Source organism: Pan troglodytes, chromosome 1 (genome assembly GCF_028858775.2).
Source record: "Pan troglodytes isolate AG18354 chromosome 1, NHGRI_mPanTro3-v2.0_pri, whole genome shotgun sequence".
Classification (NCBI taxonomy): Eukaryota; Metazoa; Chordata; class Mammalia; order Primates; family Hominidae; genus Pan; species Pan troglodytes.
In genome coordinates this window covers 230,231,350-230,256,752 of record NC_072398.2, presented here as the reverse complement: position 1 = coordinate 230,256,752, position 25,403 = coordinate 230,231,350, and the positions used below count along the sequence as shown (strand labels likewise).

The 25,403-nt window shown below is 56.5% G+C and overlaps 1 protein-coding gene across 14 annotated transcripts; it reads right to left on the bottom strand.

The window, feature by feature from the left end:
- Window positions 1–19: 19 nt before the first annotated feature.
- NADK (NAD kinase) lies at window positions 20–22,524 on the bottom strand. Of its 14 annotated transcripts, XM_054661801.2 has the most exons (14): window positions 21,872–22,111; window positions 13,850–14,068; window positions 10,583–10,666; window positions 8,527–8,695; window positions 7,891–8,033; window positions 5,968–6,097; window positions 5,287–5,395; window positions 5,042–5,127; window positions 4,159–4,261; window positions 3,335–3,489; window positions 3,075–3,174; window positions 2,842–2,999; window positions 2,359–2,441; window positions 20–1,856 (listed from the first exon to the last, which is right to left on the bottom strand). In XM_054661801.2, exons 2-14 carry the CDS (start codon window positions 14,026–14,028, stop codon window positions 1,703–1,705), a joined length of 1,653 nt encoding a protein of 550 aa, XP_054517776.1. In that variant the 5' UTR covers window positions 14,029–14,068; window positions 21,872–22,111; the 3' UTR covers window positions 20–1,702. The 14 variants fall into 14 exon arrangements, with proteins under 14 accessions (XP_054517776.1, XP_063643479.1, XP_063643506.1 ...); XM_063787409.1 differs by lacking the exons at window positions 7,891–8,033; window positions 8,527–8,695 and adding an exon at window positions 22,249–22,524 and having other exon boundaries at window positions 21,872–21,996; XM_063787436.1 differs by lacking the exons at window positions 7,891–8,033; window positions 8,527–8,695 and adding an exon at window positions 22,249–22,503 and having other exon boundaries at window positions 10,522–10,666; window positions 21,872–21,996.
- Between the last annotated feature and the right edge of the window lie 2,879 nt (window positions 22,525–25,403).

The following is a 25,403-nucleotide window of genomic DNA, read 5'->3' as shown; positions in this document are numbered from 1 at the left end:
CTGTTCTTAACCCAGCTTATTTTCTACAAGTCTTGTTTATTGAAAGGATCTGAAAAGCGTAATAAGGCTTTCAATGACATTTAATAAATTTTCAAGAAATTAATATGAAACATTAAAATTTACTTCAAAAATGCAAAGTTAAAATGCAAAGTTTTCTAGATCATTCCCGTCTCACGCTGCTTTAGAGGTCAGTTCACACCTTTTGTGTTCAGATGAGCGGCTGGAATTCTCAACACTGCTGTCTTCCAGCCCTAACGCTGGGCGCTGGTCCCTCTCTCCTAAGCCCACGGCTGGGCTTCCCCTGTGCCCAGGGTCATGGCGGACTTCAAGCCAGGCCCGCTGCCCAGAATCACACTCAGGGTTTTTGGACGCTCAAGTCCACAGATGCTGAGGTGCCCAGACGAGGGTGAGCAGGGAGACACATGCCTCGGAGAACGTGCCCAGGCTGGGCCAGGCGGCTGCGGGAAGCTCCTCACGGGCAGAGGAGAACGTCTTGTGCCTTCCTTATCGATCTCCAGCAGATGAGGGCAACTTCGTGTGCAAAACTCAGAGAGCAGTTACTCAAAAAAAAGACACCCGGGCAGCAGTAACCAGGACACCAGGGTCCGACCACGGCCTCCACACACCTGTGCCCGTGGAAGACGCGGGTGCCGGGGTAGGCAGCATCCACGTGCTCCACAGCTGCTGGTGCTGGGCAGGCTGGAGACTCACGGGAGAGGCAGGAGGAGAATCAGTGTGTTGAGTCCCTCGCTGTGTTAGTGTCAAAAATTCTCATTACAGTTGCAAAATAAAAGGGATCACGATCAGTAGCCCCGGAAACCCCCATCTCCCGGACCATCAGGATCGCACTGAACAGAAGGTCCCCGAATGGTCCCTGAGGACAGCGTCTTGCAGAACATAAATGTAAACATTTAATGGCAGACGACTCCCTTCCCCTTGAAATCTTCACAAAAGTGTGTACAAGAAAGTATGTACATCAGCACTTCAGAAAATTTTAAACAGTCTCTAAAAAGTATATACAGGATTTAAACCACCTTCCTGGGAGCAGAAGCTACGTGAGGAATGTGTGGGTCGCTGGCGATGCCAGCCCCCTTCCCGCTGAGGGTCCCAGACTCAGTGCTGGCCTCAAGCGGGGAGGGCTGGATGGCAGGGGACGCATCCAACCCTCTCCAGAAACTGAGCAGAACAAAACCACCTTGCCAGCCACCAGCAAGACCATGCTTTCAACGGCGCCTCCGCCAGGGGCTTCCCTGCAGAAGTTTCAGGGGAAGAGGTGCAGGTCAAGGGGAAAAGCATCGCAGCTCAAGGAAGGTTTTTGGCTGAGACATTTATTTTCAACATTGAAGGACAGGTCGAGTCATTCTGACTCCTCTGAATTTCAACCGACTGATTTGCGGAAAAATATCCTGGCATGGAAATTGCGGCAGCTGGAGGCCGTGCTCCAGGGACCCACCGCGGGGTGTCAGCAGGACAGAAGCAATTCCAGCCCATTTCTCACACTTCTTTAGAAATGCAAAAAAAGTCAGACATTTTAAAAAAAACAGCTGATCTGGACAAAAGGCAGACCTAGGCTCTAACCCAGCTACAGAAAGGAAGTGGCCATGCCACTGAGACAGGCGGTCACAGACACACACAGATTGGTCTGTCCCCAGAGGGCGCCTGGAGGGCAGCGGAAGGATTCGGGCCTGGATAGGGGCTTGACCTAGCCCTCCTCCTCCTCCTCCTCCTCCTCGAAGTGGGCTTGCTTCTTCCGGACGTTCCAATGCAGGCACTGGGCGAGGCTCTCAAACCAGTCGCTCACGGGGTCCCGCACACAGATGGAGGGGAGCGGGTAGCATGAGGTAGTGATGCTGATGCTGGGACGGGAGAGCAGCAGCCTGAGCCAAGGCTTCCAGAAAGGCCCACCCCCGGCCAAGAACCCTTCCTCCCTCCCTCCCTGGGAATGGCCGGGACTCTTTTCCTGTGGGGCCGGGCAGCCCCTCCCCGAGGCAGGCTTGAGCGGTGCCCCATGGGTGCTGGGACAGAGCCATCCCAGGTCCTGGAGGGGACGGTGCAGGGAACTGACAAACTCTGCCCCAGGGCCCTCAGGGGTGAGGTCCCGGGAGGTGGGGGTGGGCAGCAGTGCCAGGGGGGACACCCTCAGGCCTCTGCTGGGGCCAGGCCTGCATGTGCCACCGTATGCGACCCGCTGCCCCCAGGACGGGTGCCCCGACTGTGATGCTGCAAGACCCAGGGACTCAGGCCCTGTGGTGCTCTAGGGGACAAGCTGTGTCTACAGGCCAACCGCAAGAGGGCAGGCGCTGCCTGGCCCGGGGAGGAGGTTGGCAGGCAGTGCCCAGCCCAGCATGCAGCCCACACCTGTCTCCATGGCGGATCTCTTGTCTCTTCCGTCCATCAAAGGACACCCATGCTGTGTTCCTTGCTTCAGGTGACAGCATGATCTGAGGGTCAAGCAGGGAGAGGTGTGGGGCCCCAGCTGTGGGGAGGACGCTTCTAGGCACCCACCCCTGAGTGCTCGCCAGAGGTCGAAGGTTGGGCAGCTCTGACCCTGCCTTGCGGACGGTGGAGTGCACGTCCTACAGGCACCGGCCCAGCTCAGCACCGCCAGAGACGAACAATGGCGGGAAGCCCCTCAGACCCGGGCCCTGGGCACCTTGATGGACAGAACTCGGGCACCAGCAAGGGAAGGCTTGCATCTGAGGGGCACGGGATGGCCCTAGGATGACGAGGCCGCGTCTGAGGCTGGAGCCAGCATGGCCGAGCGGGGTGCCAGGTCCCGGCTTTGTGTTGCACGGGGTCAAATGACTCACAAACCGGAAAAGGAGTGTCGCTGGCTCTGACCTTCAGCTCGACCCCTGCGGGGACCACGATGGGCCGGAAGGACAGCGAGTGGGGGCAGATGGGCGTGATCATGATGGCCGGCACGTTGGGGTGGATCATGGAGGCCCCGGCCGCGGCCGCATACGCCGTGCTGCCCGTCGGGGTGGACACGATCACTCCTGACAGGGACAGGCGCAGGCGTCACTCCCGCCCGAGGGACGCTCAGGGCCCCAGGACAGCGCTGCGGGCCTTACCGTCGCCCTGCACCGTGGTGATGAGGTGTCCGTCCAGGTAGACATCCACGTTGGACAGGTAGGAGGAGGGGCCTCTGTCAATCACCACCTCATTCAGGACCTGGAGGGGCGACAGCATTGCACACTCAGGGCGGGGGGTGCCGCACGGCTCGCACACACCCCCCGTCTCACCCAGCCGGGCTCTCCGGAAGGTCCTCATCCCTGGGACCGAAGTCGCCCCACCCTGGGCCCCTCACCGAGGCCGAGGCGCCTCCACTCACCTGGTATTGCATGGTCTGCTTCCCGACATCCATGTCCAGGCCTGCAGCCTGCGAGCCATTCTCACCCAGCCCGTTGTGCACGGCTGTCTTCTTCCCCCGGAGCTCCTTCACCACCCTGACCTTCAGCCGACTCCGGAGAACAACAGCTGCGTTCCCTGAGGTCCAGCAGGAGTCAGAGGGCATGCATCAGGGAGGTCAGTGGGGTCAGGGGCCCCACCCCAGGGAGGCCAGTGGGAGTCAGAGGGCTCTTTCTTCTCCCAAGTTGACACACTTCTGTGCCTTTTTATTTTGAGATGGAGTCTCACTCTGTCACCCAGGCTGGAATGCAGTGGTGCGATCTTGGCTCACTGCAACCTCTGCCTCCCAGGTTCAAGTGATTCTCCTGCCTCAGCCTCCCAAGTAGCTGGAACTACGGGTGTGCACCACCACGCCCAGCTAATTTTTGTATTTTTAGTAGAGACGGGGTTTCATCGTGTTGGCCAGGATGGTCTCATCTCTTGACCTCGTGATCCGCCCGCCTCGACCTCCCACAGTGCTGGGATGACAGGCGTGAGCCACCGCGCCCGGCCGACACTTCTGTGCCTTCTGAGAGTGAGAATCAGCTCACTTCTGCCCAACACACATGGCAGCTTCAACCTGTGATCTGCTGAAACTTCTCAGTGTCAGTAAAAGGTCTGAACCACTCAAGATTTAGAAATCCCTGAATCTTGAAACCTTTAAATGTTGTTCCATGCATCATTAAATGAAAATAAACCCCCCGCAAGCAAGCGAGACAGCAGCGCCATGATCAGAGCTCCTGTGGGCTCCAGAACATTCCAACTCACCCTCTATCACCTGAGTAACTTGGGACTGAAAGTTCTCAAAGCTGAATGGGGTCAGGAAGCCCAGGGAGCCCAGGTGGAAGGCCATGACCGGAGGGACGCTGCCCTGTGAGCCGATGGAGAGGTCATTCAGCGCCCACGCCATGCACCCCCGCACCACCCAGCTTTCCACCGGCACCTCGGGAGGGACCCAGCTCTGTGGGGACAGCACCCCGACCCTCTGCAGGAGGGACTGGCCATGTGGACAAGCGGAGGGGGACGTCTCAGGCCAGGGTGGGCCGGGCCACCAGGGCCAAGGTTGGTGTGGGGAGCTGGTGAGGAACAAAGGTGGCAGGGCTGAGCAGCCCCCTGGGCATGGAGGGCTGGGGGAGCTGGCGAGGGCGGGTGGGAGGCAGCCTCGGGGTCAGAGCCTCGCGCCCCACAGGTGCTAATGGGGAGACGGGGAGAAAAGCAGGGCGGGCTGCGGGCATTTCCGGTGTCACCAACATGCAGTGGGCCAAGGGCAGAGCCAGGGTCCCCCACACAGCGTGGCCCTACAGCCCCAGGGGAGAGCTGTGCTGCCGAGAAACCAGGAAGAGGAGCTCAAGGGAGGCCCAGAGGGGATGGGCCAGTAGGCGAGGTCGTTTCCCGGGACCCACCGCCCTGCGCCACTCCCTGCTGTCCCAGGCGGGCTCTGGCCACCCCCAGCCGTAGCACTGTGTCCACACTGCCCCTGGCCCACCATTGCACCCCACCGGGCTGCCACCATGGGCCTCAGTGCTGGCCGCTCTAGGTGACTGCTCTCGTATAAAGGGGTGAAAAGTAATGGAAGCCACGCTTGTGAGCCCCTCGTTACACAGCACCTAGACTAGAACCTGGTGTGGGTCTGGAAATGTCAGCGCTTCACCTGGAAAAGCGAGGAAGCGTACAGCAGCGTCCCGTCTCCCCCCAGGCAGATGATGAAGTCTATCTGATTGGAAATGTCATCATAATCTAGGGAACACAAAGCAAAACCAAGAAGAGGCTGTCACACAGTGGCCCCTCTGTGGCGCAGTGCGCAGACACCAATGACAAGGGCAACAGTGCCAGAAGCTTCCAATGGGGCGGGGAACTGTGCTGGAGAAACCAAGGACAGAGCTGCTGACAGCCCACCTTCTCGAAAGGTACAGAATTTCTTCTTCACTGCCCCAAAGCTTTCATCGCTGGCGATGGCAGGGTCTTCTAGCACTTTCTTTTCCACATACACGATCATGTTGTTCTCCTGGAAGCAAAGTGCCAACCTGCTCATTCCACCTGCAGACCCCACCCTCCTGCAGGGAGGTTCCCGACTCACGGGCGCTGTGGTCAGAGACCTGGCATCGTGGCCTGCATGCCCGCCCCCCCATGCTCAAGCTGAAACTTCATCGCCAACGCGCCAGGAGGAAGCAGGACCTTTAAGAGATGACTGGGCGGAGGGGGCTCCCTCTCAGGAATTGACTAAGGCTGTTATTTCAGGAGTGGCTTTCCTGGGCGCCGCAACCCCCACGCCTGCTCTTCTGAAGAGAAGACACAGCAGGAAGGCCCACGTCAGATGTGGCCCCTTGATCTCGGACTTCCCGGCCTCCAGGGCCACGAGCCCACCAGCTCATTGTTGGTCACCCAGTCTGGTGCTTGCCATGGCGGCACACACAAACCCAGACACCGGGCAGATCCCCGCTCGGTCCCCAGTTCCAGACAAGCAGCCGTTTCCCAGCACTTGAGGTGGTTCCCATGGTCTCACGGGGCGGTGATGTGGATGGAGGCCCCCCCAACTCCATGTGCACCCCAGGCCCCCTTCCCCCCTGCCCCGCGTGCCTCCATGAGGTGCGTGCAGAGCTCCTTGAACGGCTGCAGTAGGCTGGCATCTCTCATCTTCTTGATGACAAGGACGCTCTTTGGGGACTTGTTCCACGTCAGCCGCTGGCTCGCGGGGTCCTGAATGTGCCTTTAGGGGAGGAGAAAAGAGTTCACACCAGCTGCGATCTCCCTCTGGCGGAAAAGGTGTATGACTTAGAAAATAAAAAAAAAAATCTTTAAAAAGGTGTTTTCACCTCCCAGGGAAACGTGCTCGGTGGCCACGAGCTCGCAGGGCCGAGGGTCGCGCCACAGAGACAGGGTCAGGGGTCAGTAGGGTCCGGAGTGACCACCTCTCACCTGCTTGGCCCATCACACGCAGGCTCAGGCCCACAACCCCCACCCGGGCACCACGCTGACCCAAGTGCACGCACCACGGCCCTTCCCAGCCCCCGGCCACTTGCCTGCCTGGCTCCTCAGTGACGCTGGTGGGGCAGAAATGACCACGAAAGCCCATGGCTGGGCCACTCTTTGCTTGATGCCCTCCTCAGGCCCCCACGAAAACCCAAACCAGTTGACATGGTGACTCTGTCCCTAGGATCCTCTGCACACAGTTTCTGGCCCCACGGGAGCCCAGGACCCCTCAAGGACCCGCTTTCCCCCCCTGCACACAGCTCACTACCTCCCTGCATGAACGGACTTTAACCTCACTCACTCTCACAGTAAAAATCACAGGTTTAAAAGTCCATGGCAGCCCTGACACAGCCACCTGCGCTTTGCTGGCTCTGACCCCGACCACTGTGCCCGGTGTTTCTCCACAGGCAGGGCCCACCCCGGTGGGATTCCCATTACCACGTTAGTCACAGAAAACATCCCAGCCCAGAACTGGGAACACACACCACGGAGCCTGCTCCTGTTCCCAGAAGCCAAGGGAGGGCGCAGCGGGGCTGGCCACCGTCGTCAGCGCTCACCGCCTACCCTCAGCCCCAAAGGACAAGTTCTTATACCACCGCGCCAGCCAGCTAGTTCCAAGTTGCCCAATCGAGAAAGCTGCTGCCTGCCATGCCTCTTCCCAGCAGTGACTTCCCCAGGAGTGTGACCGTCCCACTAACACCCCCAGAACCACAACACAGACGCCGATGGCAGCCACAGGGCCACAGACCTCAGCCCATCGCTTGTGACCTTCGGAAGCTGGTCAGCACTCACCCTGTGCAGGCACTGCTGGGAGGCGCGGGGTCACTCATGCCATCCCCTATGAGCTCAGCACCTGCCGGGTCACACAGGTGGCTCGCGAGGTAGCCCCTGCCTGCTGGGAGCCGGCCAGCGCGTCCACAGCATCCAGGCCACGCTTGGCGAACACGTGGCCGCCCCATCGGTATGGTCCTGACTGTGCGCCCACACTAGAAGCCTAAGCTCTTCATACTCAAAACTCAAAGCAAAACACAATTGTGATGAGACTTGGTAAAGTTGTTGTAAAAGCAACTAAGTCAAAAGAGCTTCCTACACTTGTAAAAATCAAACAAAACAAAACACAGTTTCCTCATTGGTCACATGGTCCTCCTGCCTAATCCCTACTGAAAAAAAGTCCTCAGTTCAGCAGCAAAGAGGCCACACTTCAGCTCCCTGCTCCTAACTGAGCCGGGTGGGACCAAGCCCTCTGTTCCCATTGCCTCAGACCTGGCCAAGTACCCAGCCTCCAGCCTCGCCCCAGCACCGCGCCAGCCACCACTCTGGCCTGCGGAACCGGCTGGGCCCCAGGGAAGGCACCCTCAGGCCACAGTCAGGTGGAAGGGCGTTCCCTGCCTCCTAGCCCGCTGCGTCACTCTGCTTGGCTCCGGCCCAAGGGCGTGCAGGTGGCTCACGGTCCTCTGGCCTGGTCAGCCAGCAAAGCCCCCGCCCTGCACACGGCTCCCCCTGCTCTCCCCGCCAACAGTCACCACTGACCCAGTGGCCCTGCCTACACCCATTCCAGCCCTGAGGCTCAGCTGAGCCCAGCCAGAGCCACCGGCAGCAGCGTCGTACACCGGCCCAGGCACCCACCGCTCTGTGTGACCACAAACCAGCGCCTCGACCTCTTCCTGGGTCACCTGCAAAGCAGGACACCAGCCCTTGCAGGCATACACGGCTGTGGGTATTGCACGGAGAGGGCAGGGGGTGGCGTGAAGCCAGCATGGCCACAGCCTGGCCCGCCTGGCCAGCTCCGACTGAGACTGTCTCACACATGGGTGGCCACGCACACTGTGACACACGGGCACTCATGCACCTCCACAACACAGGCCCACCAATTCCCTGGACAACAAAACAGGAAGCGGGTGCCCTCCTCACCAGGCGCCCCCACAGGGTCTTGCTCTGGACTATCAGGGAAGACGGAAGTTCAGATGCATGGGAAGCCCTGCCCCTCCACAGCGGGGATGGGAAAGCCCTGCCCCTCCACAGCGGGGATGGGAAAGCCCTGCCCCTCCACAGCGGGGATGGGAAGCGGGAGGTTATGATCCCAGAGACACAGAGCCCAGAGGGGGCGTGCTCCTATGGGGGTGCCAAGAAAGCTGCATGCCCCTCAAGGCTGCCCCACAAACCCACCGCTTTCTCCTGCGGGGCTGTCTGACCTCGGGCAGCTCGGGGACCACTGAGTACGCCCTGGTCTGAGGGCTGAGGCAGAACATGCACCTGTCCGGTGACCCCGCCCTGGCCCGAGTGACTGACGGCTGGTGAAGGCAGCAGCTGAGATGCGAGTGACAAAGGAGTGGCTCTGCCAGGACCAGGAAGTGCAGGGAGGGCACCAGGCAGCGGGGGAGAGGCCTGGTGGGGTGCCAGGGACACAGCAAGCACCGGATGGCAGGACAGAGCCACAGCGGGGCCGGGAGGGCAGTGGAGCACTCTGGGTCACCCACGTGGCTGCTGTGCAGGGAAGGGATGGTGAGGCCACGGCGAGTGGTCAGGAGTCCACACAGCGGAGGGCAGCCGGGCAATAGTGCAGGGGAGCTGCTTGGATATTTTGGGATCAAAGTGACAGAATCTGCAGATGGACTGGATGAGGGAAAGCAAACAGGGGTCGGGCCCCCCGCCTCAGGCATTTGGCAGCAGTGACAGGTCACAGACACTCCGGGAACCAGTGGCACTGAAAGGGCTGGGCCTCAAAAGCACAAGTGCGAGTCACTTCCATCCTAAGGGGCTCCGTCAGCATCTGGAGCAGCAAGGCCAACCCCAGTCCTGCCTGGGACGCACGCTGCCGCGGGGCCCACACTTTGCAGAGCAGCTCCTCGGATGACTCCCCCGTGGCTCCTGGGACCTGAACTTCGGTGACAGCCCAGGGCTGGGGCCTCCGTCCCTGCTGTGCGCCCCCAGCCTCCATGGCACCGGTGCCTGTCAGCAAAAGGCCATGCAGTGGCCGCCCCCGTATCACACGGCCGCATTGCGCTTTCTGGTCAACAGTCCCCAGCAGCCCGCGCGCTGGAACACTCGGCCCTTCCGCATGGTCCTCCCTTGCAGAAAGTGAAGCATCCATGACTCCGTGAAGGAGGAGGCCCTGAAGAGAGCCCGTTCTGCACGGAGGAAGAGAGCCTGTTCTGCACAGAGGCCTGAGAGCTGAGGCACCAGTCCCAGAAGCAAAGGCTTCTCTGGGGAAGAGGCAATGAGGACGTCTGCCAGGTGCAGAATATGACTCTCAGGGCTGGCTGGGAGCTCACTTTTTTCTCTGGAGACAGTCTTGCTCTGTCGCCCAGGCTGGAGTGCAATGGTGCGATCTTCGGCTTACTGCAACATCTGCCTCCCGGGTTCAAGCAGTTCTCTGTCTCAGCCTCCCAAGTAGCTGGGATTATAGGCACGCGCCACCATGCTTGGCTAATTTTTGTACTTTTAGTAGAGATGGGTTTTCACCATATTGGCCAGGCTGGTCTTGAACTCCTGACCTCGTGATCCGCCCACCTTGGCCTCCCAAAGTGCTGGGATTACAGGTGTGAGCCACCGCAGCTGACCAATTTTTGTGTTTTTTGTAGGGATGGGCTTTCACCATGTTGCCCGGGCTGGTCTCAAACTCCTGGGCCCAAGTGATCTGCCTGCTTCGGACTCCCACAGTGCTGGGACTGCAGGTGTAAGCCACTGCGCCCAGCCCGGATTATAATTCTTTACACATAAAGCACAGATATCAGATCAATCACTGTTGCGTTTTTCCCATGACACTATGACGGGCCTCCAGGCAGAATGTGTTGACAAACTGAACCATCAAATAGCAAACGCAACCCACCTCAGAGCTCTTACTCACTCTTAAAGAAACAAAAAAGCAGCCCTGAGGATCTCATGTGGAAGCTGCCACACCCACGGGCTGTGACCCGGTCTCCAGGCCCCGGCTCGCCTACCGTCCACTTTCGCAAAGCCGCTGGAAAAGCCACAGCTGGGGAGCCCCCGCTCGGATGCCTGCACTCAGGGGGTTCAGGGAGGACGCCCATGTGGCTTTTTGTTTAAATGACCTAAACATGTACTTCTCACATGAAGTGCTAGAATCTTCCTCAACACAGCGATCCCACAACTCCACACACATCCCGAGGACGCCCCCATCCCATGGCCCCCGGCACTCACATGATGGTCTAGGGGTTCTCTCCCTTCCAAGGACCCCCCGTCCTGGGGCCCCAGCACTCACATGATGGTCTGGGGGTTCTGCAGCACACAGGCCTTTGGTCCAAAAGTGGTCACCGGGCATGGCCCATGAAGAGAGCGTGTCCTCCTGTGGGGAGAGGGCAGTGTCAGAGCCACCAGGGCCTGAAACCAGACATGCAGTGACAGACACAGATAGAGGAGGTTACACGGTAAGGCATACATGCAATTTGAAAGATGCCAACTCCATGTGCCCAGCAGCCACACAATAGCCCTTGGAAGGTTCTGCCCAGGTCCATGGCTGCACTGGAGCAGCACCTGTGAGGAGCACGCATGCCCACGCGCCCCTCAGATCATGACCCAAGCCGGGGAGAGCTTCAGCCCAAACAAGGAAAATGCCAGGGCCAGGGCCAGCCTGGGATCAGAATTCCTCAGTGTCTCCAGGACCCCTCTCTAGATCTGCATTTGGGACTCAAAACCTGAGACAACATCTCATCTCTAAATCGTCTAGATTAAAATTCTAGCACAAATGTTCACTCTGAACTCATGTCAATAAAAAAGACGTAGGCCGGGCGCAGTGGCTCACACTTGTAATCTCAGCACTTCAGGAGGCTGAGGTGGGTGGATCACGTGAGGTCAGGAGTTTGAGACCAGCCTGGCCAACGTGGTGAAACCCCGATCCTTACTAAAAAAAGAAAAATTAGCCAGGCCTGGTGGCGTGTGCCTGCAGTCCGAGCTACTCAGGAGGCTGAGGCAGGAGAACTGCTTGAACCCAGGAGGTAGTGGTTGCAGTGAGCCGAGATCGAGCCACTGTACTCCAGCCTGGGTGAAAAAAGTGAAACTCTGTCTCAAAATGAATGAATGAATGAATGAATGAATGAATAAAAGACGCCAGATGAACGGCTCAACAACTTTCCTAGTGATTTAAACATGGCCAGGTCACAGTTAAATCACCCAGCCAGGGGCTGTGGCAGCCGCACGCATCCTGGGGAGAATGCTGTCAGGACCGCTGTGCTCCTCAGGGTCCAGCACTGAGGCTACCCTCGTCCTGGGTGCCCAGGAGCCTCCCAGTCCCTTCACACACTCAGAAAACTTGCACACAGCTGGCCAGGCAACGGCCCAACAAAATCCTCAAGTCCCAATGCAGAAGAACGGCCTTCCGCTGCCTCCCAGGGCCAGACAACCCCAGGAGAGCCGTGGTGCCCTGAGGGCTGCTCCACAGGTGACACAGGCATGGCCATCAGTGGTCACGGACTTGTTTACCTCAGCCTTTTAAAAATTGGTAAGTACAGGCCGGGTGCAGTGACTCACGTCTGTAATCCCAGCACTTTGGGAGGCCAAGGCGGGCGGATCACGAGGCAGGAGATCGAGACCATCCTGGCTAACACGGTGAAACCCTGTCTCTACACAAAAATACAAAAAATTAGCCGGGCGTTGTGGCTCACGCCTGTAATCCCAGCACTTTGGGAGGCTGAGGTGGGCGGGTCACCTCAAGTCAGGTGTTCGAGACCAGCCTGGCCAACATGGTGAAATCCCATCTCTACTAAAAATACAAAAATTAGCCAGGTGTGGTGGCACATGCCTGTAATCCCAGCTACTCAGGAGGCTGAGGCAGGAGAATCACTTGAACTTGGGAGGCAGAGCTTGCAGTGAGCCTAGATCACACCACTGCACTCCAGCCTGGGCAACAGAGCAAGACTCCATCTCAAAAAAAAAAAAAAAAAAGAAAAAAACGAAGTACATTACAAAAGAATTTTACTTACTTACGAACTGAAAAGATTATTGCGGAAAACAATGTTTCTCGAAGTGGGTGTTGGGATTTAATGTTTCCTTCCCAAGGACAGGCTGTGCTTGGGCGTATTTGGCTACCTCCTCCCCCACCTCACCCTGAAGGCGCCTGTCACTCACTATGGAGGCGACCTCTGACCCAGGGCTGCTGTCATCAGGTTCAGAATGCAACAGAAATGGTGCATTATGCCGAGGAACCCACAGGAAAAGAAAAAAAAAAAAACCCAAAGCAATTCTGTTTGCGCAGTCACTGCGCTGGGGTGGCCTGGAGGTACAGGACAACGACCCCCACTGACAACGAGGCAACGAGGCATATGAGAAAAGCTGAGTGGTGACGTGGTGCCTGCGGGACGAAGGCAGCCACCAGCGCTCGTAGCCTCCTGGCTCAGGCAGTGACTCTGTAGACAGAAAACGTGGGAGTAGCCTGTTTCTCCATTGCTGCCACCACGTCAGAGGCGCTACAGGCTCTCCCATCTCACTGGGTAAGACAACATGCTAAGACTATTTTTCACCAAAAAGCCCCCCTTGCATTTGACAGTCGTGATCCTTGTTAGGCAGCGCCGGCTCTGGCAAGCTTCCACCTAAAACTCCCCACATTTACCGTCACCAGAACCGAGAGCACCATCCCCAGGCACCATCACAGCTGTGCTTGTGCGGCCACCGTCATGCAAAGCCCGCGGCGCTGTTGCTCAAGCAGCATTGTGCAAGGGTGAGCGCTGTGGGCACTCTTGGCACAGGAGGGAGCCACTTGCCCAACATGTGAGAGGGCTGGGCCCGCCCAAGGCCACGCTCACAACTCTGCCTCCACCAGCCCTGCTCACAGTGCAGAACCCCCCAGCCTTCGCCTCTCAAAACAAGCAGAGCCAAGAGGGATGTCCCCTCACACCCCAGTGACTTCTGTAGAGCAAATGTTTCCAGGCCAGGCACAGTGGCTTGCACCGGTAATCCCAGCACTTTGGGAGGCTGAGACGGGCAGATCACCTGACGTCAGGGGTTCAAGACCAGCCTGGCCAACATGGTGAAACCCCGTCTCTACAAAAATACAAAAATTAGCCGGGCATGGTGGTGCACGCCTGTAATCCCAGCTTCTTGGGAGGATGAGGCAGGAGAATCACTTGAACCCGGGAGGCGGAGGTTGCAGTGAGCCAAGATTGCGCCACTGCACTCCAGCTTGGGGGACAGAGCGAGACTCCGTCTCAAAAAAAAGTTTCCTCTCCAAGTGCGCTTCAGTCTAACATCAAGGGTCAGCGTAGGCACCAGTTAGATGGTTCTGTGCTGATACAGACAGATAAAGAAACACGGTGGCACCCTGTGCCTGTGCTGGCACCTGGGAACATGCGCCAGGCAGGTGTCCATGGGCCAGGATCCCCCTTCAAGGGCACAGCTTCACCTGGGTAAGGACCCAGCCTCACCTTCCGGATGCATCGACGCAGACTACTCAGGAGAATTCTTCATAATCGTTTTAAGAAAGAATATTATGAAATCAGACCAGAAAAAACAGAGGAACCATCCCTCCCGGTTGTACCTGAACTCCTTGGTGCTCCCCAGGGCGGGCGAGGCAGACAGGCTGCGAGACTTGGCCCGGCCCCGGATGGGGTGGTTGTAACTCCAGGTCTCGTCGCCGTGGCAGGCCGAGCAGCAGTAAGCAGCCGCGTCTGGACTCAATTCCTTATTCATGGTCATTTTTTCTTGTTCCATTTCCATTGTCAGGAAATGAGAACTTCGGTCAGAAAAACACTGATGCCTTAATTTAATAAAATAAATAATGTAAATAAAGTAAATAAATATGTATGAAACAATAATAATTTACACATACATATGTTCCATTTCATCAAGGGGAAAAAATGGCTGAAGTCCAATTTACCAAAGTACTTTGAAAACAGACTGTTTCCATCGCAAAGATATTTAAGAACTACTCCAGGTTTTTGGCTGGGTGCCGTGGCTCACGCCTCTCATCCCAGCACTTTGGGAGGTGGAGGCGGGCAGATCACTTGAGGCCAGGAGTTCGAAACCAGCCTAGCCTGACCAATATGGTGAAATCCCGTCTCTACTAAAAATACAAAAATTAGCTGTGGTGGGCGCCTGTAGTCCTAGCTACTTGGTAGACTGAGGCAGGAGAATCGCTTGAACCCGGGAGGTGGAGGCTGCAGTAAGTCGAGATCATGCCATTGCACTCCAGCCTGGGTGACTAGAGTGAAACTTCATCTCAAAATTTTTTCTGTAAAATAATATTAACAAAAAAAATGGTTTAAAAAAGAACAAAATAGAAAGTCACACTGTGTGGCCAGGTGTGATGGCTCATGCCTGTAATCCCAGCACTTTGGGAGGCTGGAGAGAAAGGATCAGTTGAGGCCAGGGGTTCAAGACCACTCTGGGCAACACAGAACTCTTCTCTAGCAAAAAAAAAAATTAGCCGGGCATGGTAGCCCATGAGCGAGACCCTGTCTTAAGAAAAGAAAGACTCTGGCCAGGTGCGGTGGCTCATGCCTGTAATCCCAGCACTTTGGGAGGCCGAGGCGGGTGGATCACCTGAGGTCGGGAGTTTGAGACCAGCCTGACCAACATGGAGAAACCCCCATCTCTATTAAAATTACAAAATTAGCTGGGCGTGGTTGCGCATGTCTGTAATCCCAGCTACTCGGGAGGTTGAGGCAGGAGAATTGCTTGAACCTGGGAGGGGGAGGTTGCGGTGAGCTGAGATCACGCCATTGCACTCCAGCCTGGGCAACAAGAGCCAAACTCCATCTCAAAAAAAAAAAAAAAAAGATGTTAACACAGAGGGAGCTGGTGAAGGGCACAGGGGTCTCTCTGTACTATTTTTACAACTTCCTATGAATTAGTCTATGATTATTTTTTTTTTCCCCAGACGAAGTCTCACTCTTGTCCCCCAGGTTGGAGTGTAATGGCGCAATCTCGGCTCACTGCAACATCTGCCTCCAGGGTTCAAGCAATTCTCCTGCCTCAGCCTCCTGAGTAGCTGGGATTACAGCTGCCCGCCGCCACACCCGGCTAATTTTTGTATTTTAAGTAGAGATGGGGTTTCACCATATTGACCAGGTTGGTCTCAAACTCCTGACCTCAGGTGATCCGCCCGCCTCGGCCTCCCAAAGTGCTGGGATTACAGGTGTGAGCCACCGCACCCAGCCAATTATTTCAAAATAAACAGTTAATAAAGGTCAGACACAGTGGCTCACACTTGTAATCCCAGCACTTTGGGAGGCCAAAGCAGGGGAATCACTTGAAGCCAGGAATTGGAGACCAGCCTGGGCAACACAGCAAGACCCCGCCTCTACAAAAACATTAATAAAAAATAAACCAATCAAAATCACAAAATGTTAAAAAAAAGTATTATTACTGCTACATTACCTAGAAGCTCTATTTTGTGTGTGTGTGTGTGTGTGTGTGTGTGTGAGTGAGAGAGAGAGAGAGAGAGAGAAATAGAGATATTGAGAGACTGAGAGGTAGAGTCTTGCTCTGTCACCTAAGCTGGTGTGCAGTGGTGCAATTACAGCTTACTGCAGCCTCAATCTCCCAGGCTCAAGGGATCCTCCCACGTAGCTGAGACTACAGGCATGAGCCACTATGTCCAGCTAATTTTTAAATTTTTTGTAGAGACAGGGTCTCGCTACCTTGAACGGGCTGACCTTGAACTCCTGGGCTCTGGTGGCCCTCCTGTGTTGACCTCCCAAAGCACTGGGATTACAGGCATGAGCCACTGCACCCAGCCTAGAAGCTCTGTTCATATTTATTTGCGAAGATCAATTTGATGACTAAGCAGTAAACTAATTTATAAAATAATATTAAATATTAAAACCAACTTTAAACAATTATCTTCACCTATGTATGTGTGTGTGTATATATATACACACACACACATATATATATTTAACAAGTATCTCCAATACCACAACCAGTGTATTTTTTGTTTTTTTGAGATGGAGCTTCGCTGATGTTGTCCAGGCTGGAGTGCAGTGGCGCGATCTCGGCTCACCGCAAACTCTGCCTCCCAGGTTCAAGCGATTCTCCTGCCTCAGCCTCCCAAGTAGCTGGGACTACAGGTGTGCGCCACCACGCCCAGCTAATTTTGTATTTTTAGTGGAGACCTGCCTCTTAATTCTCCAACATGGAGGGGTTTCTCCATGTTGGTCAGGCTGGTCTCAAACTCCCAACCTCAGATGATCCGCCCGCCTCGGCCTCCCAAAGTGCTGGGATTGCAGCCGTCGCCACCGCGCATGGGCACCATTATGCCTCGGCCTCCCACAGTGCTGGGATTGCAGGCGTGGCCACCGCGCGCGGTCACCACTGTATTTTTTGACAAGGGCGAGTCAGGACTGACACTTAATTCGTTTGTTTGATATATTAACTGCTTTAAAAGGACACACAATGCTAGCTGCACCAAAGTGCATTAAAATTCCTCATAGCATGAATCTAATTTTAAAAAACCTTTGTAGGGCGGGCATGGTGGCTCACGACTGTAATCCCAGCATTTTGGGAGGCCGAGGCGGGCAGATCACGAGATCAGGAGTTCAACATCAGCCTGGCCAAGATGGTGAAACTCCGTCTCTACTAAAAATACAAAAAAAAATTAGCTGGGCGCAGTGGCAGGCGCCTGTCATCCCAGCTACTCAGGAGGCCGAGGCAGGAGAATCGCTTGAACCCAGGCGGCAGAGGTTGCAGTGAGCTGAGATCACGCCACTGCCCTCCAGCCTGGGGGACAGAGTGAGACTCCGCCTCAAAGAAAAAAAAAAAATCCTCTGTATTAGGAAGTTTTATTAGAAAAAAATACTAGAGCACAATAAGAAAATATTCATAACGAACTTATACAAAGTAGCAAGGAAAACATTAAGATGCCAATAAATAAATGTGCAAAGAACATGAACAAAAGTCACACACACACAAATACAAACATAATACACATGAGTTCGTTCCCATGTAAGAACTCAATCAATATTTGTTGCAAGACTAAATGAAAAAGGAAAATTTATTTAGTGACAGAAATGGGGAAACATTCAACCTCAACCCTGAGTGGGAAAAAACTTACTGCCCACTAAATTACCCATCTCATCTCACCCCGGTAAATAATGCCCAGTGCTGGCATGCACACTGGCAGTATACAAACTGAGAAAGACTTTCTGGAAAGTGCTACAGCCGTGTGACCGCAGGGCGTCACCCTGTGACCTCATTAAACCTAAGCAGATCACAGGTCTGAAGGGGGCTTTCTTTAGATGTGGCTCCACCTACTTAGGGGCAGATGAAGAAAACAGGGGTCTGGGCAGTTCTGAATGGGAAGGCCAGGCATCACCTCCCTCTTCAGTTGCACAAAGTGTGCGTGGCATCCTCACATCCCATCTGGCTCAATTTCGCTTTTTCTCTGAACACTTTTCACCATCTGTCTGAAGCACACACACACATTTTATTCACTTCCCCATTCCCATGCATGAATGCTAGGACCTTTGCAATTGTGGGCCAGGAAAGATTGCAAATGATAAGCCACCAGCACAGAGAGTAGAAATGAAATCCCGGGGTTACAAGCTAAAGCATTACTGACACCCACTTGTCCAGAACGGCTGAAGCTGGGCAGTGACTGTCAACAGGTATATACGGACTAGAAAGTGGAGCTGCTGGAGGAGGCCCTGCACCTTCCTGCCATGACACAGCCTCCCCCCAAGTGCTGGGCTTGTGTACTCAACACTCCCTCTTGCTGTCATCCTACCACACCTGCAGACTGGAGGTAATCCAGATGCAAGGCCGTCAAGTCCCACAAACACCCACCTGCCTCTTAATTCTCCAAGTGAGACCTACATTTCCTCAAGCGTGAAGCTCAATAAAATCAACTATTGTTTTCCGTTTTCATCACGAGCGCCACTTTCCCACTATTTGTTCACCGCCTCCACTCCACAAGAACTGCTCTTGACTTGGCCAACTTTCTGGGACACCCTCACTAAAAGGATTTATGAGTCAAACAGGTTTTTGTGCTAGCCTGGAAATCTAACTGTTGACAGCAGTTGTTTCAAGAAGAAAATGCTGTTTTGGAACCAAACAGCAGGCTGCCAACTGAAGCAACATCAACCCACCTCCAAGTTCAAATGAAACAAACAAACAAAAAGACTGGTCAAAGTGAGGCAAGCCGTGGTGGCTCACACCTGTAATCCCAGCACTTCGGGAGGCCGAGGCGGGCTGATCACGAGGTCAGGAGTTCGAGACAAGCCTGGCCAACACGGTGAAACCCCGTCTCTACTAAAAATACAAAAATTAGCTGAGCGTGGTGGTGGGCGCCTGTAATCCCAGCTACTCAGGAGGCTGAGGCAGGAAAATCACTTGAACCCGGGAGGTGGAGGTTGCAGTGAGCCGAGATTGTGCCACTGCACTCCAGCCTGGGCAACAGAGCTAGACTCTGTCTTAAAAAAAAAAAAAAAAGACTGGTCAAAGTGGCTCATGTCTGTAAGATCAGCACTTTGGGAAGTGGAGGCAGGAGGATCTCTTGAGGCCAGGAGGTTGAGACCAGCCTGGACAACACAGTGAGACTCTATCTCTACAAAAAATTTTATAAATCAGCTAGGTGTGGTGGTGCAGGCCTGTAATCCCAGCTACTCATGAGGCTGAGGTGGGAGGATCAATTGAGCCCAGGAATTTGAGGTTACAGTGAGCTATAATCATGCCACTATAAACACGCCTGGAGGACAGAGTGAGGCCCTGTTTCTAACATACACACACATATACACACAGAAACATCTCGAGAGGACACCTCCAAATGATGAAGCTATTTTGTTGGGTACTGCGGTGGCACCTGTGATTCCTCAAGTAGCTTGGAACCAGCGTGCTAACACCATAAAGTGGCTGCAAAAGTCCCAGTGAAGTCACTGCTGAGAGCAAACAGGCCTTACAGAGAAGTTCCAAGGGGACAGGAAATTTCCAGAGGCTTGAGAGGACAATGTTCAGGGGAATAAGTACTTGAAGGGAATTATCTAACAAGGTGTTAAAGTAACTAGCTTCTTAGACAAGATGACATAAGGAGGAAAAAAAAACTTATTAAGGCAAACATGTCAGTTTCAGGCCAACTAAGGCTGTCAGAGAGACATGGAACACAAGAAGAGAAGAGTTTTGAAATGTATTCCCATCAAGAGCCAAGAATAATGAACTTTTGAATGTAAAACTTAGTGTGTTCCAAAACAAGAAAGGAAAAATAACTTGTTACTCGGAATCGAAGCCAAAAGGAATCTCATTGCTTGGGGAGGAGGGATGGGAGGGTGGGGGTGGTCCTTGGCCTGGGAAGGAAAACTCCACCAGGCCTTCGGAGCTGGGCACGCCCTGTTCCCACAATTAAGAAAGAAAACGACGACCTAGAGCTCAAGGCCGGTGCTGACATCTGACCTACTGGATGGCAGCCGCCTGTAGGAACATCACCATAGACTATTGGAATTTTCTGGCAAGTACTGGGCACTAAATCAGAGATGTGTTTTTAGAGAATTCCATGCCAATACTGCTGTATAGAATCTTTTATTCATACTTTCCCACTAGGTTTGGGCCCCTCTAAGCTTTCACGAGTCAAAGACCCCTCCTGCTTGCTGAAACCACCCACGGAAGGCCGGACACCGAGGACCTGGCCGCCCAAGCAGAGGCGACTGACAAGCGCGGTCCGGGCTGGACGGCCCCATCTTCCCCGCCCGGGAGAGCCAGGCCGGACAGCGGCCTCCCTCAGACCCGTCCCCAAGGCCAAGCCTCGCCCTGGGCCGTGCTGGTGCCCCATTCGGGACGGAGCGGCGGCCCGTCAGCACTTCCACGGCCTCCTCAGCAGGCAAGATGGGCAGGGCCGGCCTGGTGTCTCCCCGCCTGGCCGCGCGCTCGCGGGCAGCGATGACCCCAGGCAGCGGGCGACCCCAGGCGGACGGCAGGCCGGGTCGGCTCACTCACCGTTCGCTGCCGCGGGCGCCTGCGGGGGCGTCTACATGCCGGACCGAGCCCGCAGGCCCCGCCGCCGCGCCGCCGCCAGCCGTCGCTACCTGGCCCTTGGCGCCCTGGCCGCCTGTTGCCCCATGGCCGCCCGGACCCCGGCGCCGGCGCCGCCGAGCAGCAATGCGCCGCGCCCGCCCACTGCGCAGGCGCACCCGCCACGCATGCGCGCTGCCGCGCCGCCGCGCACGTGGGCCGTCCCGCGCGTCTGCCGGGTCCCACCGGCGCCGGGACACCCCGCGCGGGCTGGAGGCGGCGGGCGTGGCGGAAAAGAGGCGGGCGGTGGGGAAGAGGGGCGAATCGCGGTGGAGAGCGGTGACCAGGGAGTGGAGGCGGGCAGCGGGGACAGGGGCGGGCGTCCGCGACTCGGGTAGGCGGGGGTCGGCGCCCCGAGGAGGGCGGCCCCCGGCTCCCGTCCCCACTCACCTGCCGCGGCCGGAGGGCGCCCCCGGGTCCGCCCAAGTCTACGCCTAGGCGCCCCCGACCTTGTGATCCCAGCCCGGCGTCCCGCCCCCAACTCACCGCCACCGCGGGCGGGACCTCCCGGACCACGTGGGCCGGCTCAGGGGAGTGCAGGTGCCCCGCGAGAGCTGGCCCCGTCCGCCGCCGCTTCCCTAATTACCGGGCTGTGACACGGTGTGGGCCGAGCCGGATTTGGGAACCGAAACTTAGAGCAGCTGCGGCAGCGCTGCGCTCCCTCGGGGCTGTCCGTCGGGGCTGGGAGGGCGGCCCTGCGCCTGGGGGAACCGCGCTCGGCCTCACGCCCACCTCTAGCGGCCAGGTGCGCCTTGCACGCCCACGAACGGCCTCAGAGGTCTGCGCTTGGGATCCCAAGGCTGGCAGTGGAGGGAGGACCCGGTGGCCTGGGGCACCTCTAGGGGGACCAGGGAGCGGTGTTTTGCGCACCCCACAGGCTGGAGGACTCGGGGAGTTGGGGGAGGAGGCCAAAGCCACAGGAGCGGACTTTGTAGTGTTTGTTGGAACTGCGGGTCCCACCCAGCCCGCACTTGCTGAACTGGTGGCTGCTTATCAGCGCCTTCAGGCCTCAAATATCCCAGTAATGTGCCCTATACCCAGTTCTCAGCTCTCGAGTCACTGTCAGGTAAACTGGCAATGCACGACCAGCTGCTCTAACCTGCTGGTTCCCCAGGTGCCAGACATCGTTTTGTTTTTCTGAGATAGGGTCTCATTCGTCCCCCAGGCCGGAGTCCAGTGGCGGGCTCACGGCTTACTGCTCACGGCTCACTGCAGCCTTGACCTCTCAGGTGCAAGCGATCCTTCCACTTCAGCTTCCCTAGTAGTTGGGACTACAAGTAGGTCCCGCCACACTCGACTACTTCATTCATATATATATATATATATATATATATATTTTTTTTTTTTGTAGAGATGAGTTTTTACCATTTTGCCCAGGCTGGGTCTCAAACTTCACCCGCCTCGGCCTCCCAAAGTACTAGGATTATAGGCGTAAGCCACTGCACCTGGCCCAGCCATTGTTTTCTGAGGTTCAGTCCCTGTCTATACTTTCTGCGTGATCACCTGGCCCAGGGTCGGTGTGGACCTGAGTCCTCTGCAGCCCTTCCCCACACCCGCCTACCTGCTCTCTGGTCAGGACTCCTGGGACTTGAATCCAGAGACACGGAACACGGCCTGGCCAAGTCTTCCTGGAAAACACAGCTCTTCAGTTCAGGACCACAGTGAAGTACAGGGCACCAAGGGTGACTGGAAAGGGAAGCAAGGATCATGAGAACTTGGGGGATTTCTTAAGCTCTGTAACTTCTCCCGGGGTTATTTTGCAAACCCAACTGTTTCAAAGTGACCACCAGCCACACCCACAGAAGCGGCCTTGAGCTGCCCAGTTCTTTTTCTTTGGCGGGGGGAGGGGGGGCGGATAAGATCATTAACATAATAATGCTTGAGCTGAGTTTTTGCATATGGTTATTAGCATAATAATGCTTGATCTAGATGGCGCACCCACAAGCCAGGCACTGAGCCAGGCCTCAGTAGAATCTTCTAGAGTGGAGGCAGTCACCCGCTTCTGCAGAGGCAACCAGTGACTGTCGTGGGCCCCAGGTCACACAGCAGGCGCCCTTTGCGTGTCCCGCTGTGTAGGGAGCTCCAGCAGCTGCCCCGTCTGTGGCATGAAAACCCTTTGTCTACCCTGGGCCTGGGCACTGCCTGCAGGAGAGCTTCCCTGTTTCAGAGATGAGAAAACAAAACCAGGGCTGTGGTTTCCTTCAGCTGACAGGTTGTGCAATTTCTCAGGGCAGGCCCCGGATATGACCTTGAAGATTCAGGGGCCAAGATCTCACACCCACACCTCACCCCAGGCCTGGCCAGCAATAACTAAGACCAAAGCTGGGAAGGCTCCTTAGGGCACCCAGAATGGTCCAAGAGGCAGTTTTGCTTGGGCTGAGACCAAAGGGAAGAGATGTTCCCGCAGCAGGAACAGAAGGGTCCAGGGCTATCATGGGGGCTTCTGCCAGATGGTGCACAGGAAGAGGGTCTGCCTCCAAGGGATTGGGGGTCAGGAAAGGCCCCCTCCTGCCTGACCAGGCCCCGGGGATGGGGCAGCAGTGGGTGGCATCCCCTGCCCTGACCTTCCTCAGCCCCAGGGCTGCCATTGCTCAAGGTGGCAGTGGACTCTTCACATAATTTCGCATTGTTTTTTGTATTCTTTAAGGATGGCTCCCATGTTGTTTACTTCAGAACCCCCAAAACCTGGACCCATCCTCTTCTGGGGGTCAGCAGGGATGGGGAGGGTGGAGGGAGAAGGGGGAACGGAGGCCATGAGGGATGGAGCAGGATGGGGTGCACTGGGGTACAGGTTGCTCCTGGGGAGGCTGAGGAGAGAGGGAAGTTGGCTTCAGGTGGCCTGGCTCCAGTAAACTGGGTGAATGAAGTCTGCCCAGAACCCACAAGGGTAAGTGGCCTGGAGCCTGGGGAAAGGATGACTGGGAAGGACTGAGGCTCCCAGTGAAGGACATCAGTATGGCAGGCTATCTGGTCATCTCATCCAGCCTCCAGCCAGCACCCAGCACAGGCCCTGCCCAGGCTGAAAGCCAGGATAGGGGCGTCTGCAGGGGCCAGTGTCTGGATCTGCTCACATGACAGTCTTCTGTTTGGCCTGGTTTGGGGCGAGGGGCAACCTCTTTCCCAGGACGCCAGCCATGTGCCAGGCATCCTGAGGATTCAACAGTGGAAACCAAAGTCCATCAGGTGTTCACCTTCTAGTGGGGCAGACGGGCAAGAAGCAGAATTGGTGGGGGCAGGCAGGGGTTGGGGTACGGTTTTGACCGAGGTACCCAGGGACAAGTGTTTCTCTCTCAGGCAGAGGCAGCAGCAAGGACCAGGACCCTGAGGTGGTGAGAGCCTAGAGTGGGCGGGGATCATCAACAGTAACCACCTGGCAGGACTGGGACTCCCTGTGTCCTCACAAGATCCTTACCAAGCAGCCTAGTACGAGACGAAGTCTCACTCTGTAGCTCAGGCTGGAGTGTAGTGGCGTGATCTCAGCTCACTGCAAGCTCCGCCTCCCGGGTTCAAGCCATTCTCCTGCCTCAGCCTCCAGAGCTGGAGTTACAGGCGCACACCACTGAACCCGGCTCATTTTTTGTATTTTTAGCAGAGACGGGGTTTCATCATGTTGGCCAGGCTGGTCTTGAACTCCTGATCTCAGGTAATCCATCCACCTCGGCCTCCCAAAGTGCTGGGATTACAGGCGTGAGCCACAGCGCCCGGCCACAGCCTGGTACGTTTATTGTCCACATTTTTCACGCGGGAGCCAGAGGCACAGAGAGGCCAAGTAACTTGCTCAAGGTCACCCAGCGAGGAAAGGGAGCTCGGGGGTGGGGGTAGGGGACAGGGCGAGGCCAGAGAGTAGTGGGAGGGGCCGAGGCGGCCTTTCCCGGGAGCGCTCGGTTCCCGGCCGGCCCTTCTATTGGCCCCAGTCACTCAGGCTCCCAGGGCCGGCTCGGGGCGGAGCAGGGCGCCGCGCCAGGCCGCTGAAGTGTCCCCGTTTCGCGTGGGCAGAGCGCGCCTCCCCGCGCATCCTGCTGAGGGCCAGCCTCTGCTAGGTGCGTGACACGGAGGGGACAGAACGGAAACCTTGTCCTGCTCAACTGTGGACGTGCGTGCCACGTGCTAGAGTAAAATTGAGGTGGGGAACCTCCATCCCTGGGACATGGAGCACAGGGGTGACCCCGCGCCGCTTGGTCAAAGGAGGTCCGAGGCCCTGCAGGAACAGCCCACAGCCGGAGCGAGCTGCAGGTCACTCCACTGCCTGTGTCCACCTGCGACAGGTGCGCCCGCGCAAGCGGGGCGGAGCCAGGTGACCGGGACACAGGAAGCGCGCCAGGGGCCCCCACACCGCGGAGCTGCTGGCGACAAAGGGCGCTGCTCCTGCATAGGCCAGGCTAATGCAATCTACAAACTAGATTTCTGTGCCTACAGTTTGAAAATGATTGCAGTTCACTCAGCCAGTGTGGAATTATCCTCCTCTTTCCACACTGCCTTAGTCAGTGCCGCTGTCCAAGTGCACGTTGTTGGCGCCCGTTTTCATTTCCTGTTTTGCTAAGAAAGTGGGGCAGTCGCCTCCATGCCCGCCAAGGGACAGGCAGGCCGCCCCAGGGAGGGGTCCCCCTCAGCTCTGGCTCTTCCAGGCCAAAGCCAAGGGGAAGGGGCACCAGAGGGTCCCAGGTCCCACATGCCAGCTCCGTCAGTCTGCTGGGTGCCAGGCTAGGACACAGAAGCCAACAGGAATCCCCAAAGGGAGGAAGTGGAGTCGGGGGTGTGGCAGCCGTGCTGAGATGCTCGGCCTTTATTTACTCTGGGCAGGGACCAAGATAGGCCACTGCAGGCCGGCACCCTGCCTCCCGGCTGCTGGAGCCCCTCCCTCCCAGGAACTGCCAGCCAGGAAACAGCCTCAGGTACTCTCTGCATTTAATTTTTTTTTTTTTTTTTTTTTTTTTTTTTTTTGAGACGGAGTCTCCTGTGTCTCCCAGGTTGGAGTGCAGTGGCGCGATCTCGGCTCACTGCAAGCTCCGCCTCCCGGGTTCACGCCATTCTCCTGCCTCAGCCTCCCAAGTAGCTGGGACTACAGGCGCCCGCCAACACGCCCGGCTAATTTT